The sequence below is a fragment of the Balaenoptera physalus genome (genome assembly GCF_965194825.1).
Source record: "Balaenoptera physalus genome assembly, chromosome: 13".
NCBI lineage: Eukaryota > Metazoa > Chordata > Mammalia > Artiodactyla > Balaenopteridae > Balaenoptera > Balaenoptera physalus.
In genome coordinates, this window is record NC_138892.1 from 95878700 (window position 1) to 95899429 (window position 20730).

The 20730-nt window shown below is 38.7% G+C and overlaps 1 protein-coding gene across 3 annotated transcripts in view; it reads right to left on the reverse strand.

The window, feature by feature from the left end:
- The window catches only part of PTPRO (protein tyrosine phosphatase receptor type O), a 233999-nt gene that overhangs the window by 24135 nt on the left and 189134 nt on the right, over nucleotides 1–20730 (reverse strand). The window contains exons 16-19 of one of the 3 annotated variants that reach the window (XM_082421927.1): nucleotides 19699–19767; nucleotides 17268–17351; nucleotides 11919–11954; nucleotides 9168–9249 (exon numbers count right to left, since the gene is read on the reverse strand). In XM_082421927.1, coding sequence (XP_082278053.1) covers nucleotides 9168–9249; nucleotides 11919–11954; nucleotides 17268–17351; nucleotides 19699–19767 — 271 coding nt within the window. The remainder of the gene's footprint in view (nucleotides 1–9167; nucleotides 9250–11918; nucleotides 11955–17267; nucleotides 17352–19698; nucleotides 19768–20730) is intronic. The other 2 variants (XM_082421928.1, XM_082421929.1) reach the window with 2 other exon arrangements.

Here is a 20730-nt window from a genome sequence, read left to right on the forward strand (position 1 = left end):
GATGTAATACATAAATACCTTGTATAGCTAAGTGATCACTTGGAGAAGGTAAGAATTATGTACTTTACACTCAGGGGTATGGAAAATTTGAAAACAGAAGTAGGTTTCAGATTTTTGGAGGTACCGGGTAACTGAAATTTATGCAGTTTGCATAAATATTTCCTATGCTATGAGGAATTGTAGGTATTTCTCCTGAAGGTGATGAGCTTTTGAGAAGGTAGAAAAGGAGAGAGTGAGGAACAAGAAGTAGGGCACATTCTCCATGTTACAAGATATAGGATTGACAGTCACTAAAATCTGGTAATAAAACCCCAAAATAAGGATGGCGCAGTAGTGGGTAGGCAAACCCTTCCATGAAAATAGGAACATCCAAATATCTATTTGTGGGTATCATTACTCTTATAAATTCTATTATCAGAAGGTGCACTGATAATGCAATTTTTATATAAACAGACAACAAACATACTTCAGAAAATCTATGTTACTGGAAAAGGGGGTTTCTAAGCTTCTATGACACGTGTCTGATAGGAAACAGGGGTTGGAGTCAAGCCACCTGGATTTCTCTGGGGGCATCAATTATTCTGTGGTCTACATAAATGGTGCTCCTTGGAATTGTGCAGCACATGACCAATGCAGCAAATCCCATACAAATCCGAGGGCAATATTAGTAAACAGTCTGTCTAACCACCTACGAATGGGGTTACATATATAGTATGCATTTTTCTATAAGACTATTAAGTGAACAAGTAGAGACACCACTTGCTGGAAATTTTATTTACTTGTATGGGATGCTATTCTTCATGATTCCTCCCAATTATTACCTTAAAGAATCATAAGCTGGAGGAATACTTCTCTGGGGGAAGAATTTTGGAGAGTCTTTGAAAGAGTTTTGAGGGGAGTTGGAGACATTTGATGATGTTTTGAGAGATTGAGCAGGGAATTTTTTTGGTGTGTGTGCCTTCAGTGTCTTGATTCAAGTGCCCATGCAAAGCATATGTTGTAGACACTCAGTTCCTGGGACGTCTGCTACGTCCACATAGAAGTTCTTTGGTAGCTTAGTGTGTGTGTTTAATGGCATTGGAATGCAAGCTGCAGTCAACATGGATGAACTGATCTAGTTGTCCGGATTTCTCTCTTCCTTTGATTTCTCACCACTGTTGGCTTTCCAAGCTCACAAAATTGCGAGCTCTTGGCCCAAGTCAAAGTCAATCTTAAGACCAACTATGCTGACTTTGATCTTCAGTTTACAAATCTAGAAGTATTTTTTCATCTCGGGCAAAACCCTTGCTTGCCAAATGCCCTTAAACAGAAGCTTGTCATTTTTCCTTTATAACTGTTTTTTCCATTTTAAAGGGTTGTCAAAGACTGATTATATTATTCTTATAAGAAACAAAATTTATTTTTAGCAAACTTCAACCGAATCAGTGTTCTTTTTAGGTTAGCTCCTTTTGGCAGCTATAAGCTTACTTAAATGATGCTTCCATTGCTTAAAATGTTTTGGAAATCTACCTCCTTTGGGGAGTGTCTTTATAGATAGTTTGTCAAAATATTTGGCTTATTTTGGTGGACCGCTTATAAACCGCAGGGTCTTGAAAAAGTATTTCCACTCTCATTAACATCAGTTTAATTATCTGTAAGACAAGGCTAGTAATTTTTCCATACTTCACTGGTGTATAGTGGCTATCAAATACAATGATTAAACTCAATAAATATTAACGCAGCACTATTGATCATGATTGTGAAATGCTTCCATTATGATTCTTTGTTTGTTTTGCTTTGCCTGGCTCCACAATTTCTCCTTCCTTTGCCATTTGTGCTAACTGAACAACTCTCCCCCCAAAACCCCCACTTTGAGGACAGACTGATAAGTCACAGGAAAAGGCCTCCAGTACAAAAAGAAACTGTGGAAACAGATTGAGGCTGAGAGCTGGAGCACATATGGAAGATGACTAACTGATAGAACTTTAATTGTGTGTTGCCTCCCTGCTGTAAATGCCCTAAATTGATAAGAGTGATTTAATCGGCTGAATACTGTAAATGTAAATTGCCAAAGTTAAATTGCAGCAAAGCAGGAGTGGCATGTATACACAAAATGCCGTGCAATCTTTTGTAATTTAGCCTGTCACTAAGTGGAAAATCAAATACTAAGTTTCCAGCCCAGTAGCTTTGCAGTTATTTTTTTGCCAACCACATGGAAACTCCAGAGGCTTCAATCTTCATGAAGGCAAAGTATGAGGTGATGGCCTGAAACCAACATAAATCATTTCTGAATTTTCTTTTGCCAGTTTTGTTTCTGATATAATTTATCATTGTGGGGTTTTTTCTAGGTTACATAGTCATCCATAGTGTTGAATGATAATCCCTCCGAAGATATGTCCACGTCGGAACCCCCAGAACCTGTGAATGTGATCTTACTAGGAAAAAAGAGTCTTTGCAGGTGTAATTAAGAATCATAAGATAAGATCATCCTGTATTATCTGGGTGGCCTCTAAATGTAATGACAAGTGTCCTTATAAAAGAGAGAAGAGGAGAAGCCATATGAGGATGAAGGCATTGATTAGAGCTATACAGCTATAAGTCAAAGATGCCCAGGGCCACCAGAAGAGGCAAAGAAGGATTCTCCCCTAGAGCCTTCAAAGGGGGTGCATGGCTTTGTTAACGCTTTAATTTTGGATATCTGGCCTCTAGAATTGTGAGAGAGTACATTTCTGTTGTTTTAAGTCACCAAGATTATGGTAATTTGTTGTGGCAGCCCCCTAGGAAACCGATACAGTCACTGAAGCCAATGGCAGTGTGTGTTGTGTTGGCTGTGTTTGAAGCATACGGTCTTGAAAAGCAGGGCACAAACACATGCACTGAATGCCTGGGTTGCCATAACAAAATACCTTAGGCTGGGTGGATGAAACAGAAATGTAGTCCTCATAGCTCTGGAAGCTAGGACATCTAAGAATCAGGTGCTGGCAAGGTAGTTTTCATTATGAGGCTTCTCTTGGTTTGTAGATGGCCACCGTCTTACTGTGTGCTCAGATGATCTCTTCTGTGTGTGTACATGGTGGGGTTGGGGAGAAGAGAGAGCAACGCCTCTAGTGTCTCTTCTTATGAAGGCAATAATTTCATCATGAGGGCCCCATCCTCATGACCTCATCTAACCCTAACCACTTCCCAAAGACCCCATCTCCAAATATACCATCACACTGGGGCTTGGACTTCAACATATGAATTTGGGAAGGTGGGGGATACCTTCGTTCCATAACATGTACCACATCTTCTCGGAAGAGCACAAGCTGTATTCTGGCTTTAGAGTCTGTAACAACGTCAACAGGTGATAAGCACTTGTTGTTCGCTTTCGGATGAGGTTGGACATTAGAATCAGATGAGATAGATGACTAGACTACAGGACAAGTCAGGAGAAACAATGTGACCTGTGTTGTTGACATAAGAGGTTCCATCTATGGCCAGTGAAAGGTCCAATGGGATTGGGCAATGGCTGGTTACTTTTCAGGTAAACGCAAAGGGAGAAGAAAGGATTTAGAACAAGGTATTTAGTGATGTTCTGTATTAGTTCCCTAGGGCTGTCATGACAAAGTGCCACAAACTGGGTGGCTTAACACGGGGGTCCCCAACCCCCGGGCCACGGACCGGTACCAGACCACGGCCTGCTAGGAACCGGGCCGCACAGGAGGAAGTGAGCCTCGGGCGAGCGAGTGAGCAAAGCTTCACCTGCCGCTCCGCATCGCTTGCATTACCGCCTGAACCATCCCCACCCCCACACCCACCCCCAGGCCGTGGAAAAATTGTCTTCCACGAAACCGGTTCCTGGTGCCAAAAAGGTTGGGGACTGCTGGCTTAACAGGAATTTATCGTCTTACAATAATGAAGGCTTGAAATCCAAAATCAAGGTGTCAGCAGGGACATATGCCCTCTGTAACCTACAGGGGCACACCTCTTCCTAGCTTCTGATGGTTTGTTGGCAATCCTTGGTTTTCCTTCACTTGCAGGTGCATGACTCCAATCTCTGCCTTTGTCATCACATGGGATTCTCTCTCTTTGTCTCTGTGTCTTCACATGGCTGTCTTTTCATAAGGACCCTAGACATATTGGATTAAGAGCCCACCCTATTCCAGGATAACCTCATCTTAATTACATCTGCAATGACTCTATTTCCAAATAAATTCACATTCTGAGGAACTATGCAATTAGGGCTCTGACACATCTTTTGGGCAACACAATTCAACCTATAACAGGTACTCTGAAGGAAGAATGGGAAACTTGGACACCTGATGTAATACTGGGTAAGAAGGATGTCAACCTCAGGACAGTCTAGCAATAGCTAGTAGGGCCCTGGGCTCTAAGATGGGATTTAAGGGTAATGCTCCAATCACTAGACAAATTACTAGTACAGGCACTTGGAAACAGAGACCAAACCTAGGCAACGAGGAATGAGAGCAGAAGAAACTCAGGTCTGGGAAAAAAGTAAGACCCCTTCTGTAAGAACTGTTGGAGAGGGTGTGAGTTGACTTATTTCAGCAATGCTGCAGGTAGGTCTCCAGGGAACTGGACTGAAACACAAATAGAAACAGCTACAGTGACTTCCCTAGTGGTGCAGTGTTAAGAGTCTGCCTGCCAATGCAGGGGACACAGGTTCGATCCCTGGTCCGGGAAGATCCCACGTGCTGCGGAGCAGCTAAGCCCGTGAGCCACAACTTTTGAGCCCGCATGCCACAATTACTGAAGCCCTCATGCCTCGAACCCGTGTTCCACAGCAAGAGAAGTCACTGCAATGAGAAGCCCACACACTGCAGTGAAGAGTAGCCCCCGCTCGCTGCAACTAGGGAAAGCCCATGCACAGCAACGAAGACCTAACGCAGCCAAAAAAAGAATAAATAAATAAATAAATAGTTAAGGTTTAAAAAAAAAACAAACAACAGCTACAAATGGGAGCTACTACCAGAAATCAAAGATCATCTCCTATGAACTATGTGGCAAGTGATATAGTTTTGTTTTAACCTATGCAGCCACATCTCCAAACAAAGGTAGTGAGGGCTTTCCTAGCATCCTGATCAAACACAAAGTGCATAAATTAATGGCAAAATGAACAATACGTGCTATGTCTTATGGGATCTCAGATTCCAAGCTCTAAATTCTGGCTCTTTGAAACGTTCTCAACATGAGACAATAGAAATGAGGAATTGAATCTAATCCCCAGGTCCCAAACCTCCTTAAGAAAAGATGTATATTTTCATCAGAAGGATAATAAGTCTTTCCAACAGATCTGAAATCAGATACAGAGTGAAAAAAGAATTTATTCAGTGAATGCAAATTAGCAACTCGTGTAGCTTCATGTATGACTGGTACTGGTAATACATGTAAATCCAGACAGTTTCCATTTGCATGATGCTTATAAATGATATAATTTCTCAATATGAGTGTGATCTTTCCATGTCAGTGTCAAAATGAATAAAGTATTAAGCATTAATAGAAACAGAACAAATAACTGTCCAATACTGAATTTAGCTAGCCCAATTGATTCAGCCATCTCTATACCCTCTTGGGGGTCCCATTAGTGCAAGAAACATTTTTTTTCTTAAGCCTCCATTAATTATCAAGTTCAAGAAAATTTGAGGGCTGCCATGTGAAAGGTTTGACATTCACCCTGAAGTCAGGTATGAAAGCACAATGGGTCTTTGAAAATAGATGGGGTTACTCTGGCACCGAACCTGAGGATGTGCGGTTGGGTGGAGTTGGAGGTTGGCAATTCCTGGGAGGCTGTCAAATGAAAAAGGAAGTGAGTCAGACCACTAGGTCACTAGTTAAGCAAATGTTAGTCCAAAACCTACAATCTGAGCCTGTGATTTAAAACAGACTTCTGGAGAGTAATTTGTATTTTCTCACCAGAGCAGAGATACAATATCAGGACTTGGCACCAAATAAATTACATATTTGACCAATGATGTTCTAAGAACAAAGGGCTATGAAAAAATATCTTTAAAATAAATAAAAATTACTAAACATGTCTTCAAGCCATGGGGTGATGGCTGATTTTATGAGTCAACTTGGCTACTCATAGCGCCAAGTTGCTTGGTCAAACATCAGTCTAGATGTTGGATGAAGGTATTCTTTTTTAGCTGTAATTAACATTTAAATCAGTAGACTTGAGAAAGCAAATTTCCTTCCATTATGTGAGTGGACCTCATCCACTCAGTTGAAGGCCTTAAAAGATTGAGGTCTCCTGAGGAGGAAGGAATTCTACTTCCAGATTGCCTTTGGACTTGAGTGGCAACATCAGCTCATCCCTGGGTACCCTATGGATTTCAGACTTGCCAGTTGCCACAACTGTGCGAGCCAATTCCTTCAAATAAATCTCTCCATCTATCTATCTATCTATCAGCTTCTATCTTCTATTGTATTATCATATATAGGATCTTCATATTATAAAATATAATTATATAATAATCATGTAATATAATTCTATGATAATATAATTAACATATATTATACGTGTGTATATATATGTATAAATGTGTATATACATATATATAATGTGTATGTCTCCTATTGGTTCTGTTTCTCTAGAGAACCCTGACTAATATGTAAGAATTATAAAGCTTTGATGTAACCTTGTCCCCAATTTAGTCCAGTGTCTCTCCATGGAATACCACTGGCTTGGGACAATTCTTTGTTGTGTGGGACTGTCCCACTCATTGCAGAACACTTAACATCGTTCTCCTTTCCCCATTAAATACTACTCCCAAGCCATTAGGATGACCACACGCCCCCAAACTCCCCCTAGGGCACTGCCTGGTACAGGCCCAGCTGAGAACCACTCTGTGTTCAACTTACCCATTCTAGAGATGAAGAAACTGAGGTGATGAGAAACTGATTTTTTCCAATATTAATTGGTGGCAAAACAGTAGTGAGGATCCAGGTTTTTGGACTCTCAGTTTGGCACATTCCTATCTGCATTATAAATCCTATGTAATAAGCTTGAATGTGTTCATTTATACCTTGAGTATATAGAGGCCCTCAGCATATCATAAACTGAATATTTAGTCATAAAATTGACAATTCAACTTTTCACATTTTTGAAGCAACTGAAGCTCAGATCTAATCACTTATTGCTTGGTCCTCTCTTTGGGTATAATACTCTCAGTCTCTGGTTTATCCACATGGTACCAATAAGAACTGTCCTGTTCTTCCGTAATTCTGCCCTCCCGGGCTGCGGACAGTGTGAGCAGACATCATGACCCATGCCAGCCAATCAGAATCCTCCCCTGTTATTTTTTAAACTACGAACAAGAAAGACAGTCAATGACTCCCTTTGGCAACCATAGGTGTGATACTCCAAGGCTGATTGTGGTCGTGTTTTCCACTATGAGAAAGAGGTTGGTTTGCAGCCAAAGAAAGTGAGGCCAAGGCAAAGAGAGAAGTAGAAATGAGAAATAAAAAGAGGGGGTCTCTTCAGGGGTGTGGCCCCTGATTCCAGCCATTCCTGAGACTGAGCTGCTTCCCTGCTCTCCTCCTCGTTTAGCTACTCAACCTTTCCTTTGATTATATGAGATCCCTTAGTTATCCTTTGAACAAATTCCCTTCTTCTTTGGTCTAAACTAGTTTGAATTGTATGTCTGTCATTCACAACTGAAAAAAGTATTTTCTTTTTACCAGAAAATGATTCACTGAATTTCTTTTTATAATGATGCAATTCAAAAGCACAGTAATAGTTACACTGGGGTTTGATGACATGAACTGGGAGTACTCCTAATCCTGCCAGGAAAGGCAGTGACCCTGGCTGTTCCACCAAGGTCATATCATCTGGTAGGAATTAAGAGACTGTGGCTTCAACGAGATAGAAAGTGTATCTACAATATAATTCTCATCACCATTATCAGGATTATCTAGATATTTATTTTCTTCTGAGTTTGGGCTTATGTTTTCTTATAAAAAGCGTCCTTTCATTGGTACACTCTTCTGAAATGCCATCCTCACCATAGATCTCCATTTCAAATTGAGTTTCTGTTCTTCGAGCTATAGCATTTGGTGTAGCATTTATAATTTCTCATGCACCTGCGTACAATGGATGACTGAGCCAGGCTTTATGTGGCATTTCTCATGACACAGGTGATAGCTTGGGGGCTTTGTATTTGATAATGTATAAGATTCTTCTCATCCTTAAATTCCCTGTTAGAATGAATATCCATACCAGGATTCCTGCTGATTCTTGCAGAACAAAGCTGTCCTTGGCTGATGTGAGGAAAGAAGAAATGAATATGGATAATGAAGAGAAAGCAGCTACATTCTACAACCTGGTGTTTCACAGGAAAAGCAGCTAAGGCGCTTTAAACAAATGACATAATTTAGAAAAGTCACTTTATCTTTCCCTTCTCCCTGGTCTCTCTGAGCCTCGCTGGAAGCCTGAAGAACGGGAGGTTATCCAGACTATGTTCTGAGCTGTGAAATGTGTGGGAAGAAAACCTGAGGACCAGTTGTATCCCTCACACTACTGAGATCCTAGACCCTTTTCCATCTACTCTGACACATGTTCTTGGAATCAAAGAAATATGTGTGCTTCAGAAAAAGATGTTGCCAATTTTGTTCTTCTTTTACACAAAGCATGTGTAACTCTCTTTCTCCAATTCCTCCAAGAAAAGAAAACAAAACCTCACAAAGACATGTGCAGTAGAATGCCAAGAGTCCTACAGCAAAAGAGACACCAGGCTCTCATATGCTCAGGAGACAAAGGAGTCCAATTCATCCACCATCCACCCTTACTGTGTCCTAAGTGGCATGAGAAACACACTAAAAATCCCCTGAAAGAGAAATTGCTCTGGATCTCAATCCGCAGCTTGCTTTCCCCCTGCACTTTCCATCCCCCTGGTTTTCAATGTTACCATTGAAAACTTCTCCTGTTACCATGTTTGTTCACCCCAGTACCCCCAGTACCTGCATCTCCTCTCTTCTTTCTTTCATTCGTGCCACCCAAACCCTGACCTCCTAACTAAGGGTTGACATCCTGGCTCTGAACCAGCACATTAGGTACCCCCAAGCCCAATTACCATCCTGCCCATTATGAACCACACCACCAGCACTGCCTAGTGAGCAGGGAAATGGCACTGGTACAAAGCTGCCAATTCCCCTGCCCACAGAGGGTAGGAAAAATTTTATTCACTCACCTCAAATTGAAGAGAAAATTTATAGTCAGAGTCTTTGGCCATATCCTTGATGTAGGCGTCAAAGTCATCCAGTTGCACCGGGCTTTGTCAAATACAAAGAAAGGAATGTTTTAAAAATCCTGTTGATAGGTGTCATATAGCGTTTAACACCATACTTCTCAAACATGAACAATTTTCTTGCAATTTTCTTCTTACTTCCCAGAGGTTAGCACTCTTTTTTTTTTTTTGGTTGAAGTTACCAGTCACTAATATATTATAATTAAAAAGAGAGCCCTATATATTAAACTTCCTTGAGGATAGGAGAAACCTCTAGATTTTTAATTGGCTTTTACTTTAGCAGTAAAATATTACATATACACACACTCATACACTCACAGGTATATGTGTTGTTTCTAGAAAACTCCAGTTTATGGGAAAGAACAAAGGATTAGTCTGAAGACCTGTTGGAATTAGAGTTTTACTTTATTTACCTAACTCTTCTGAGATTTAACATGCTCACTGATGAAAGATCAGAGTGATACCTACACCACAAGGTTGACACACAGTATGTTACAGATTACAGAAACATGTAAGTTTAAACAGCTTTACAAGTGTAAGGCATTGTGCTGCGCTGTCTTCCCGGAGCAAAGGCAGGGTCCCGGCAGGAAACATTTCTCCAGGGAGCTCCCAGAGCGCTCTCTCTCTCTCTCTCTCTCTCTCTCAGAGTTGTGTTCAGAGCCTTGCATATCAAAAGGGTCCAGAAGGACAATCAAGTAACACATCTGAGTTTATGTTTCTGCATCAATAGCAGAAGTGCTCACCTTCCTCCTTGTTTTTTTGGGTTTTTTTGAATAAGAATTCAGTTTCATTTCCTGTAGTTTTCTCTAGCTGCTTATCTCTTCTAGAGCCTTCCTGTGTCAACCTGTTCCCTGAGCTTCTCCAGGATGCCGCACTGTCACCTAACCCAAGCCTTTCCACCTTGACAGGGTCCACAGAGTTGACCCTTCCCTTCGTCTTGCTGCAAATTACTCAGCTTATATCATCTATCTGTGGTCTTATGCCCTATTAGCAAATACAAAGTATATAATAGATATTTGTTCAAAGTTGTCAATTAGCTAATCTGATAGATTAATTTATGGTAAGATTTTAGTTGATTTTTAAGGGTATTATACCTCCCAGATAATACATTCAAATTTTAATGGTTTTACTTAATAATGATAACATGAATGACTTGTACCCTTAAAACACCCTAAATATTCTTACGAATTATCTTGCTCGGTTGATGGTTAAGGTAGACATGGACAACATTAGCCCCATACTTCAGATGGAACTCCAGAGAGAGCCAAGGCTGAGACAGTCAAATGAGTAGTTCAAGATCTCAGGGCTACTAAGCTGGAGAACCCTGGGTAGAACCAGGGAGAAGGACTCCTGGTTAAAAGCTTTTTCATTCAACTTTGCCATCTTTCCAAAAGAAACAGCTAAACGGGGGCGGGGTGGGGTGATCCTTCCCTCCTGTCTTTGAGCAGTGCATTGACCTTAAAGTTGGACTTAATGATTCTGGTTCTCATCTCATTAAGAGGAAAATGGGATTAGAAAAAGGGGGTTAGAAAAAGCAAAAGCAGGATGGAGAGGGGAAAGAGAGTCAGAGGAAGGACCCAGGAAGTAGAAGAATGAACATCAGGGAGAGGAGGAGAATGGTAAGGAGAAGAGAAAGAAAACTGGAAAGGGGCAGAGATCAATCAGTGGGACAAAGGTTTAGAGGGAGAGGAGGTGAGGAAAGGAGGGGAATGAAGGTAAGGAGCGAGGGGCAAGGGGAGCCAAGGAGCACGGTGGTGGCAGTGGGGGGGCATTTGGAGTGAAAGAGAAAAGGTAAAGAGAAAGTAAATGGAAAGATGGGAGGAGTCCCTCAAAAATGGCTTGTAGAAGCTTATCCACTGCTTGATATCCAGATCCAAGGCCATTTCTCCATAGTGTGTCTACTTTACAGACAAAGTTCACCATTCTCTACTTCTCTTGTATTATGTAATCCATTAGCGCAGATACCATAGATCTGGCTGGGATCCCTAATTGCCTCCGTAATGAATTCACCAATATTCTATCCCAGGCAAGTAGCAAGAATGAACTCTATTTATAGGAATGGTCCACTCTTTCTATGAAGAATTTTTAACTAAAGGCCTGGAGGTGATACTCTAATTAGGTTTTTGAAATCAACTGATTGTTCATTTTCACCCATCAGAATTATAACTCTTATGACTCTTAACAGTTCAGTAGATAAGTGAAACCACAGGTTAGCTAAAGTAATTATCCTTTTCTGTTTATTATAAAGATTTCCTGAGACAGCATTTATCCAAGTATTTGTCACAACATCAAATAGAGTAAAAGCCTTTCCCTGCAATAAGCACGAAATTTGAAGATACAAAATGGTAAAGGTTTTTGTACTACTTTGATGTAGCTAAATATTAGATTCCTTATAGATTAAGAAGAGTAGACTTCCTTCTGTAAGACTTGTAATTCCTAACAACCCATTCTTTTTCAGATTTCACGTGGTGAGAATTTTCCTTATTCCTGACATGGTTTCTGTTGGTACATTTTCTTGGTGGTCACTGCCATCCATATGTGTAAACACACCTACGCATAATGGCTTAGCTATTTTAATATGCATTTGCCTCTTTCTTAAGCATCCCGTCTATTTAAAGACAACAATCTTTTCAGTTTGGAAAGTGAAGATCATTATAAAGAATATTTTTAAGTGAAATAGTAAGAAAAACTTACTTAGTCAGTTTCCTCTTTTTTAAACCATTTTTACTCCTGTGAATTAAGAAAAGAGAGGCAAATTTATCTGGGCAAAAGAATTGATGAACGTAATGATTAAACTTGAAGAGCTTTAAATAATTACATCAGGCACTGCTATTTTACTTAATTTTTATTAAACATACCTCAGGTTTGTTTAATTACTTCCCCTTAAATGAGAAGATAATGATAAAAATTCCAGATTCATGTTTTAAAACTCTGTTAGATTTCTGGAGCATACCTACACTTTATGTTTTAGATTTGCCAAAAAACTGAATTCTAGAAATATAATTTCTTGCTCCTGGTGATTAAGTTGCTGAAGTGCTTTGTAAATATATAGAAGTATTTCCTGTCTAAATACTCCAGATTCTACAGGCAAAAGGAAAGAATTGGGGAATAAAGGTGAGAACTGGTGGAGGGAGGATGGACATACTGGTTTTTAAATTAAGGAATAAAATAACGTTTTTGGACATTTTCATTGGGAATGTGAATTTGTGCTATCAGTGTTGTCATGTGTCTTATGTATTCTATTACGGCATTGTTCTTATTCAGTTTTGAACTAGTTTTTCAGCTATCTGAAGAACTATACCTATTACCTGCTTGTTCTTAATTCATTACTAGTCTGCAAGCTCAGACACATGTAATACTAATGTATGTTTCAGTTTATTATATTTTTAGGGTTTTTATTAAAAGGGGAAATGTTTTCTACCAACACATAAGATAACTGACCTAAGTTAGCTAATGCTAAGATAGTATCTGCTGAAGGGCTTCCTTACTGTGTTTAGATTGTCTTATATAAATGATATTGATACATGATTGAGTGTGACAATTTTTATAAGCAATTTTCAAAGGTCTTGAAATATTGACGGAAGCACCCAGACTTTCAGAACATAAACAATCGATAGTAAATAGCCAGTTGTGATCTGAGTACTCTTATGTGCCAAAATATTTATTTATATTGAAAATTAGGAATGCTTGGGTACCCCCATTTCTGGAAAGCCTTTAGCGGAATGAAGCACTACTTCCTCTGGGCTTTCATAGCACTTGGTTCATGAGTATTTCTTATGTGGTCTGACCATCAGCTGTATATGTGCTCCTTGCTAGACTGTCCTTTGTTCCCCAGAGCTGAGCACAGTTAATGGAACACTAGCAGGTGGCCAATAAATGCTTATTTAATTGAATTGAAACAAAACATCTTTGTTATGTCATCCTCACAATTTTTTCTAATGATGCAATTAAGGATTTGATATTAGACTTGGGCTCCTGAGGGATCCCACTGGGGAAATGGCACTTGGGGGTGGAGAGGAAGTAATGCAGCAAAGGAAATATCCATAGAGGCAAGTGGTGTTTCTGGTTTTCCTTTTCTAGTTTCAACTAGTTTTTATTTCTTCTCAATTCTGAGTGAAGACAATACATTTTAATAGTTCTTGTCCTATTTTTTCTCCCTCATCCTCTCTTGGTTTTCCATACTTGGGATTTAGAGGTAATAGACATTCTAGTTTTTACTTCACCTCTCCCTCGTCCCCCCAAAAGACCACTGTCATGGTATACCTCTTGAATCATTCTTTTACTCTGCTCTTGTGATGCTAATTTAGTTAACGTTAGGAATCTTACATTTACTTCGCATAGTAGGAGCCCATTACTTTAGTGGTTGATGAAAACAGAATGTTAGCATAATAAGGAACAGTTCTGATAATGTCAGGAGGCTGCCAACCTATTTTGTGATTCAGAGTGAAATTAAAAATAGAAAAACACAAAACCTTTCCAAACCCAAACAGACTTTAAGGGAAACTGGGAAGAAACAAATGTATGTGGTAGGGTGACACTGAATAAATTCAGTGCTGAAATATTAAGTCGCTACTATTCCACAGCTGTGTGGAAACCTAATTCATGGAAGAGAGGCAGTATTTTTTTCTTTCAGTCTCATTCACTGATTGAATGAACCTTAAATATAATATGAAATTCTACCACATGTTTTGTATGATCTCTTGTCTTAAGTGTATGTCTTCATGATTTGTGTACAACTTTCATTGTTCTGATTAGATTTTGCTGAATTCCCGAACATTCCAAAGGGTTCTTGTATCTTAAGGCTGTGGTACAAGACAGGACTGAATTATGAGACTCCACAGCAATACTGATAGAATTTTCCCGCATTTTCAATTGCTGTGCTGATCCTGAGACTCAAATCAAGGGATAATTCGCTTTTAAACATGTAAGTTCAGGTTTTGCTAGCAATTTTCACTTTAGCACTTTATGGAAAGAGCGCGTGTGTGTGCATGCCACAGTGAGCATTTTGGGTGAGGCTGAAGACATCATCTTATCATTGTGAAAGATTTTCTGAATAACTGATAAATAACACCCATCCGACATACAGTATATATGCATACAGGATGATGTGCTTCTTTTACTTTTTCTCTTTCACTTATATTAGATTAGGTTCAAAACTCTAATGACGTCAAGAAGTTAAGATGCATTCTTTATAAGTTCTTCATGGTTATGACCATCTTGGAAAGCCTGCCAGAATGAAATTCATTCCAAAGAGGAATACGAGGCAATGGCAGAGACATGGGGTTCACAATGGTTAAAAACAAACAAACATTAAAACCAAAAACTGTAAAGTCAAAAACTTTAAATGACCACAATTTCCTAAGCATAACTTACTCTTTCATGAACTAAACGAAAATCATCCCCACATCTTAAAAAAGGTCTTTAGAGTTATGTCATTCTCTGAATTGAACATACAACAACAAGAGTAAAGCTGAGCAGTTTAAACTAAATATTGCAGCATGCTTAAAATGCCCACTGCTGAGGATTTAGAACAGACAGATGAATGCGTGAATAGAGCATGAGGTGACCATGATAGCAAAAAAAGAGAGTAACAACACTGAATCCAGATAGAGCTGGTCCAATTGAGATGGCTTTCTTTGAACAGGAAATACAATCTGAGATCAATAAAGTCAGAAATCCTGGCAGAATACAATCTTGGGACTAAGCCAATGGGGCACGTAGGCTCCACACTGGTGCTGCCACCACCTGGGAAAATGTTTGAGCAACCAATGAGGGAGAGAGTCTCTGGATTTCCACACAACCATCAGAGGCATCAGGTGGATTTTAGACAATCAACAGGAACATATCTTTCCAAGAAGTTGATAGTTTAGAGACAAAGCCGGGCAGTGTTAAGAAAGGAGAGTGTGGCTGTGTTTCTTGGGGTGGTTGTTAACAGGTGGGTGAAATATGAAGACAAACACATCTAGAGGAGGATTTTAAAAGACTATGTAGCAAATGAAGGCAGGGGAGAATATCCACAACTTATTAGATGTAGAGAAAAGTAGCAAAGAGTAGGGAATTCGGGTGAATTTGTGAGAGTACTGAGTTGGACTTGAAGGAGCAGGGACCATGAATTTTACCTCTTTTATTTCTGGCAGAGCACAAGTCTAGGGCTGAAAACAGTTTATGTTCGGTATCTTTTCATTGGTTAATATATGTGTAGTTTACGAAAAGTGTAGAAAGCCTGGGGCTCTATGTTTTGCCTTCTCTTCTCACCTGGAGATAACCATTTTCAGTCTCAGGACCATTCTTCTAAAAACTACTGCAGGGTTTCTTTTCCCCCCTAACTTGGGTCTCATGTTATTTGATCAGTACTATAAATAGCAGACCTTGAAGGAGTTGCTAGAATTCCAAAATATGTGTTCATCAGGGGGACCTACTAAGAAAGACATACAAACAAGCATAGGCCTGCCTGATATAAGCTTAAAACAAACTATGGAAAATGACAGAGAAAAGTCAGAGAATTAAGTAGGGAAAGGAATATAACATTATATGCATCTTTCTTTTGTTTTAATTGAAATCTGTGGAGGGTACGCTAACGGTATTGGCTACAAGTATTCTAATGACAGGTAGAATACTTGAGAATGATCAGTAGATGTTAAGTTCAAAGTAAATGTATATTTTGAAAGTCAAGATGGAATTTCTGTGTATCATGTGATGTTAAATACTTAAAATATTGGTTGACCATGAGGAAGCCCTATACTGGAGACTTGTTATTAAGAATCAACTTAGAATAATGGTGAAGGGGTCCTCATCATCTAGCACATTCTTCTGAATTTATTGCTTATACATCAGTGCCTACCATATTTCAAAAGTTTTTCACCTAGCTCTCTTTTAAAGAAAATACAGATTCTGGTATTAACAATCTCCACTGTGAGAAAGTTCTTTTTTTATTCTTTTCCCACTGCAACTCAAATTCTAACTTTGCCCACTGTATTTATTCTGTCTTCGGAGAAGCCGAAGAATGTTTGATCAATTGTCTTTTTGAATAGCTAACTCTCGGGATTGCTTTAAATCTTGAGCTCTGCCCCCAACCCTCCATGAACTTTTTTTCCCCAGTCCATGAACTACTTTTATTGCTTTTCTCTGAGTCCTTCTGAAGTTGTCCAGGTTTCTGGATCTGTCTGTGCATAATTTAGTACCTAAACACCATGAACTAACACTTAAGGACAATGATTTTTTTTCCCCCTGGGAAACTGCTACCCTTTTACTTATGGCTCAGAAAAAGAAACAGCCCTTGTAGATACTTTAGTCTCAGAAATGAAAATCATTATTATTATATATTATAAAAACTGTAAAGGATACTCTTTGAGATTTGATTATTAAAATGATTTAAAAGTCAAGAGAATAAGAATTTAAAGGAGGCTGCTTTTTAGAGAGGAAAGAATAGATTTCAGAGACACTTGGGTTTAGTACCTGAATTTTCTATATAGTCATGTGATGTTAAGATAGTTAGTCTCCTTATACCTCTATTTCCACATCTGTAAAATGGTGCTGATAATACTCTCTGCAGAGGTGTGTGGACAATTAAATGAGAGGATTATACAAAGAGGCTTGCACAGAGTCAGTTGTTTAATATTCACTGAGTGAGCATTATTATAAAAACACGAAGGCCCCAAATACATAGTATTCTGGGTTTCTCTACCTGATTGCATTTTTTCCTTCTTGGAAATAGGGAGCTAATCAATGGAAATGGTGGGAAAAATGAAAGGCATCATTTATAAAGATGAGGGGCCATGGACTGACTCAATGAAGAAACAAATAACTTAGCAATAAATGGAAGAAAAGCTTGCCAAGAACATCACAAGGAGAACATTCAATTGGGAAAACATTATAGTTAACATCTGGGTACCATTAGCTGCTTTAATCCATTTCAATACATAATTAATAATTTTACATGCTTCAAACACATAAAATCATTAAAAAGGATTTTCCCTTTGGTTTACTTCTTGAAAGCTAACTTTTAAAGACTTTGTAAACAGTAAAAAAAAAAAAATCACTTACCAAGGATTAATATAAAATGCCAAAAGATAATCAGTCCAAAGACATGAGGGTAGCAGGGTTAAGAAAGCAAATATACTCCTACGCCTGTGAGCATTAATAGATAACAGATGTAAAGATGAAAAAGTGGCAAGAGTTAGTAATACAAACTGTGAACAGAGATCAGTAAATTACCTACTGGGGTCAATTAAAATGACAAGCACGTTAATTACAATTAAATATTATTCCATTCTCTGAAATTTAAACGTGAGGACTTAAGTGCTATAATATTGCCAAAACCAGTTTTATTCACATCTTATTGTAATCAGACATATTTCTTTCAACTTGGTTTGTGTCAATTAGCTTGCTATTAGGTGATTACATTTTGCATTCAGTTAAATTCGGCTCTGAAATGCCTCATCAGTTATCTTGAGTCTTATTCTTGGGTATTACCCTTGCTATGCTTAAGCCTATTTTAAGAAATCTAACATCATTTGATAGCTAAGAGCAGCTTGTGTATGGAATACAAATGGTTAGTTTGTGTATACTGATTTTGGTAAACAAGCTTTCAGGACACATTCTTATAAAACTGCACTGTTAGGTGTGACTTTCTATATTATTTTAAGTATAAATTAATACATCACTTCCAAAAAATAATCCTTAAAACAGAGGTATGACACCCACGTATCATTCATTTAAAATAAGTAGCTCATCAGCTGCCTAGTTTCTAATCTTACACTCAGTTGAGTGGGAGCAAAATTATTTAGCTTCACATTAACACTAATGCAGACTGTTAATTTAAAATGCCTGGTTTGAATCAAATTTCAGACATTTAGACCACTTGCAAAATAGAACACTTATTAATGCAGACTTTAAAATAGTCTATGGTTGTATCTATAGTTATTCTGAGAATTAGGGGAAAAATGATGTCACTGTGTCACTTTAGTTATTACAAAATCTCCGCTGAGATACGTATTCTCAGTTAACAAGAAAATGCCAGTGTTGGCAAAACTGTCTTTGCCCAGAGCTGCAAGAGAATTTTCTTAATTTTATAGAAATGTCCTGAAATGAATTCTCTTTTGCCTCAGTTCTCCCATAACTGGTCTCTCATAAATTCCGTAAATTGTGACCAGTTGTGTAGTTAGTCAATACGTAGATCTCCTGAGTCACAAGTATGATGGGATCAATTCCTAGATGGGCCCCTCATCACTACTCTGTGACTGGGCCTTTTTTAAGGGTAGGCCAGGCAAGAAACAAACATCAGTGAGTCAGTCTCTTAATCTTGGAAAAGGTGTTAATTACATTTGAACAAACCTAGAAATGTTTTGTAACTTTTTACCAGCAAGAGTTTATGGGTTTCTCTTGACAGTTGAATTAATCAGATTTGAATAGCAAAATTCCATTCTGGTTGAAGTTTTAGACTAGTACAACATATTGTCTGGTTAAAGAGAATCTTATTTCACCTAAATTTTTCACCTAGAGTGGATCTCAACTAGTGTCCCACTTAGGGAAGTAGAATCTACAGTTTAAGTAAGGTCATTCCTCCCTCATTAATTCCGCTGCTAAAATTTCCTGTCTCTACATACTTATTTCTGTCAGAGTAACCATTTTTTGGGAGTTAGGAAAACAGGAAAAAAAAATCACTTACTGAGGATTAACATGAAATGTATATATTTAAATGTGCTTTGCATGGTTGCTTGTGAAAGAAACAAACTAGATCACGTAAGCAGTGCTGGCTTCATAGTAAGTGGTTAGTTAATCAGCAATTTTGTTGGGTATTAACTGCTCTGTATATTAATTAATATATTAATATATATGTTAATTCCCATGGATCACTGTTAGCTATAACGTCAGCCAATTCAGTCTCATGACAATGTTTTCTTAGTTCTCAGAATACATCCTCCCTCCTTAATACTCAAGCATAAAGAAACATGAGGCTATGTTTCTCAGGAAACTTTCTTAGCTTTGATATTTATCTGCCTGTAAGTGTAAGAGCTGAGAGCCCTGGGCTGTATACTTCTGCTTGATTTTTGGACAGAAGGGGTAGCTCATATCCTCAGGCACTGAAATGTGAGTTTTAAATAGAGATGTTGCTCTGCCTCCCACTGTTTCCCTGGAGTCTCCCCTCCTGCCTTCAACCACGCTTGTTCCATGAGGCTCCTGTATTAACCCTTCTTCAGCCCACTTGTGGGCAACTTGTACAACTGCGTCAGTCCTTTGTGTAATATAGTGACTACACAGCAGACTACCTCATTTTCTCTCCTTCTTACCTGAATTAAACTTACATATACTAATATGCTCTGTGAAGAAGATGTCACCTTGAAGTCCACTATCACCAAAATTATGAAAGGATAATCAGGCAAAACCATCCATCCCCCAAAGATAGTACGATCAAGTTTAGAACACACATAGCATAGGTAAGCCATCTAGAGACTTGTTCTGAAACAATACTCACCAGTTGTATGGAAGCTTTCCATCCCGCTCTAAGGATGCAAAATTGACAAAAGTTCCTGCTCCACACTCCCTGTTGGAAAGGAACCACAAAATCAAGGTTAGTGCATAACAGCACTCTTTACCTTGATATGAAAGAGAGTCTTTAATGGCTAATCATCACAGCATTAAATTTTAAAAAAGCTAATATAAGTTGCATGTATTCCTCTTTCCGATACAATGCAATATAGAAAAATAAAACAATTTTTCACAAGGGCGCACACACCCAAATCAAGTTATTTGAAGCCAGAAGGATTCAGTTCACAACGCTTACCAAAGGGCGCTCGTGATCCTAACATAAATCGTTGAACTATGTGGGGTAGAATATTTTTTACATAAGCCTTCAATAGTAAGGTATAGAAACTCTCCTAGATAGACTAAGGGTTTTCCATTTTTAGCAAATATTTTTTGTTTTTATAGCATTTTGATTTCCTCTCTGTAATGATAGTGGATCAAACTGGATTGTTTTCTTCCTTCAAAATTTTCCCTTCATGTTGTGATGCCCATACTATTCATCACTTGAGAGGAAAAGAGTGATACGTACTGAAATAGATTGGCTTTTGCAGAGTCAGTAGAAAATACTGTTAAGTTTTTTTCCCCCAGAAGTGGAGGAAAAAGGTCAATATAATTCTCATGCTTTCTCCACCTTTTGTTTAATATCATGCATAAATAGCATAGCTCACTGGGGTGCATACATCTCATTTTTTCCCTCTATATGAAATTGATGGGACTTATTCAGAATTGAAGCAGAGATTTTGACATTGGCATAATGTGCTAATTACTTCAGTTATCTGCCTGTTCTAACTTGAGTGTTCTAAGGATAACTTTCTTCCTTGAAAAATACACTAAGAGGGACTTCCTTGGTGACGCAGTGGTTAAGAATCCGCCTGCCAATGCAGGGGACACGGGTTAGATCCCTGGTCAGGGAAGATCCCACATGCCGCGGAGCAACTAAGCCCGTGAGCCACAACTACTGAGCCTGAGCTCTAGAGCCTGC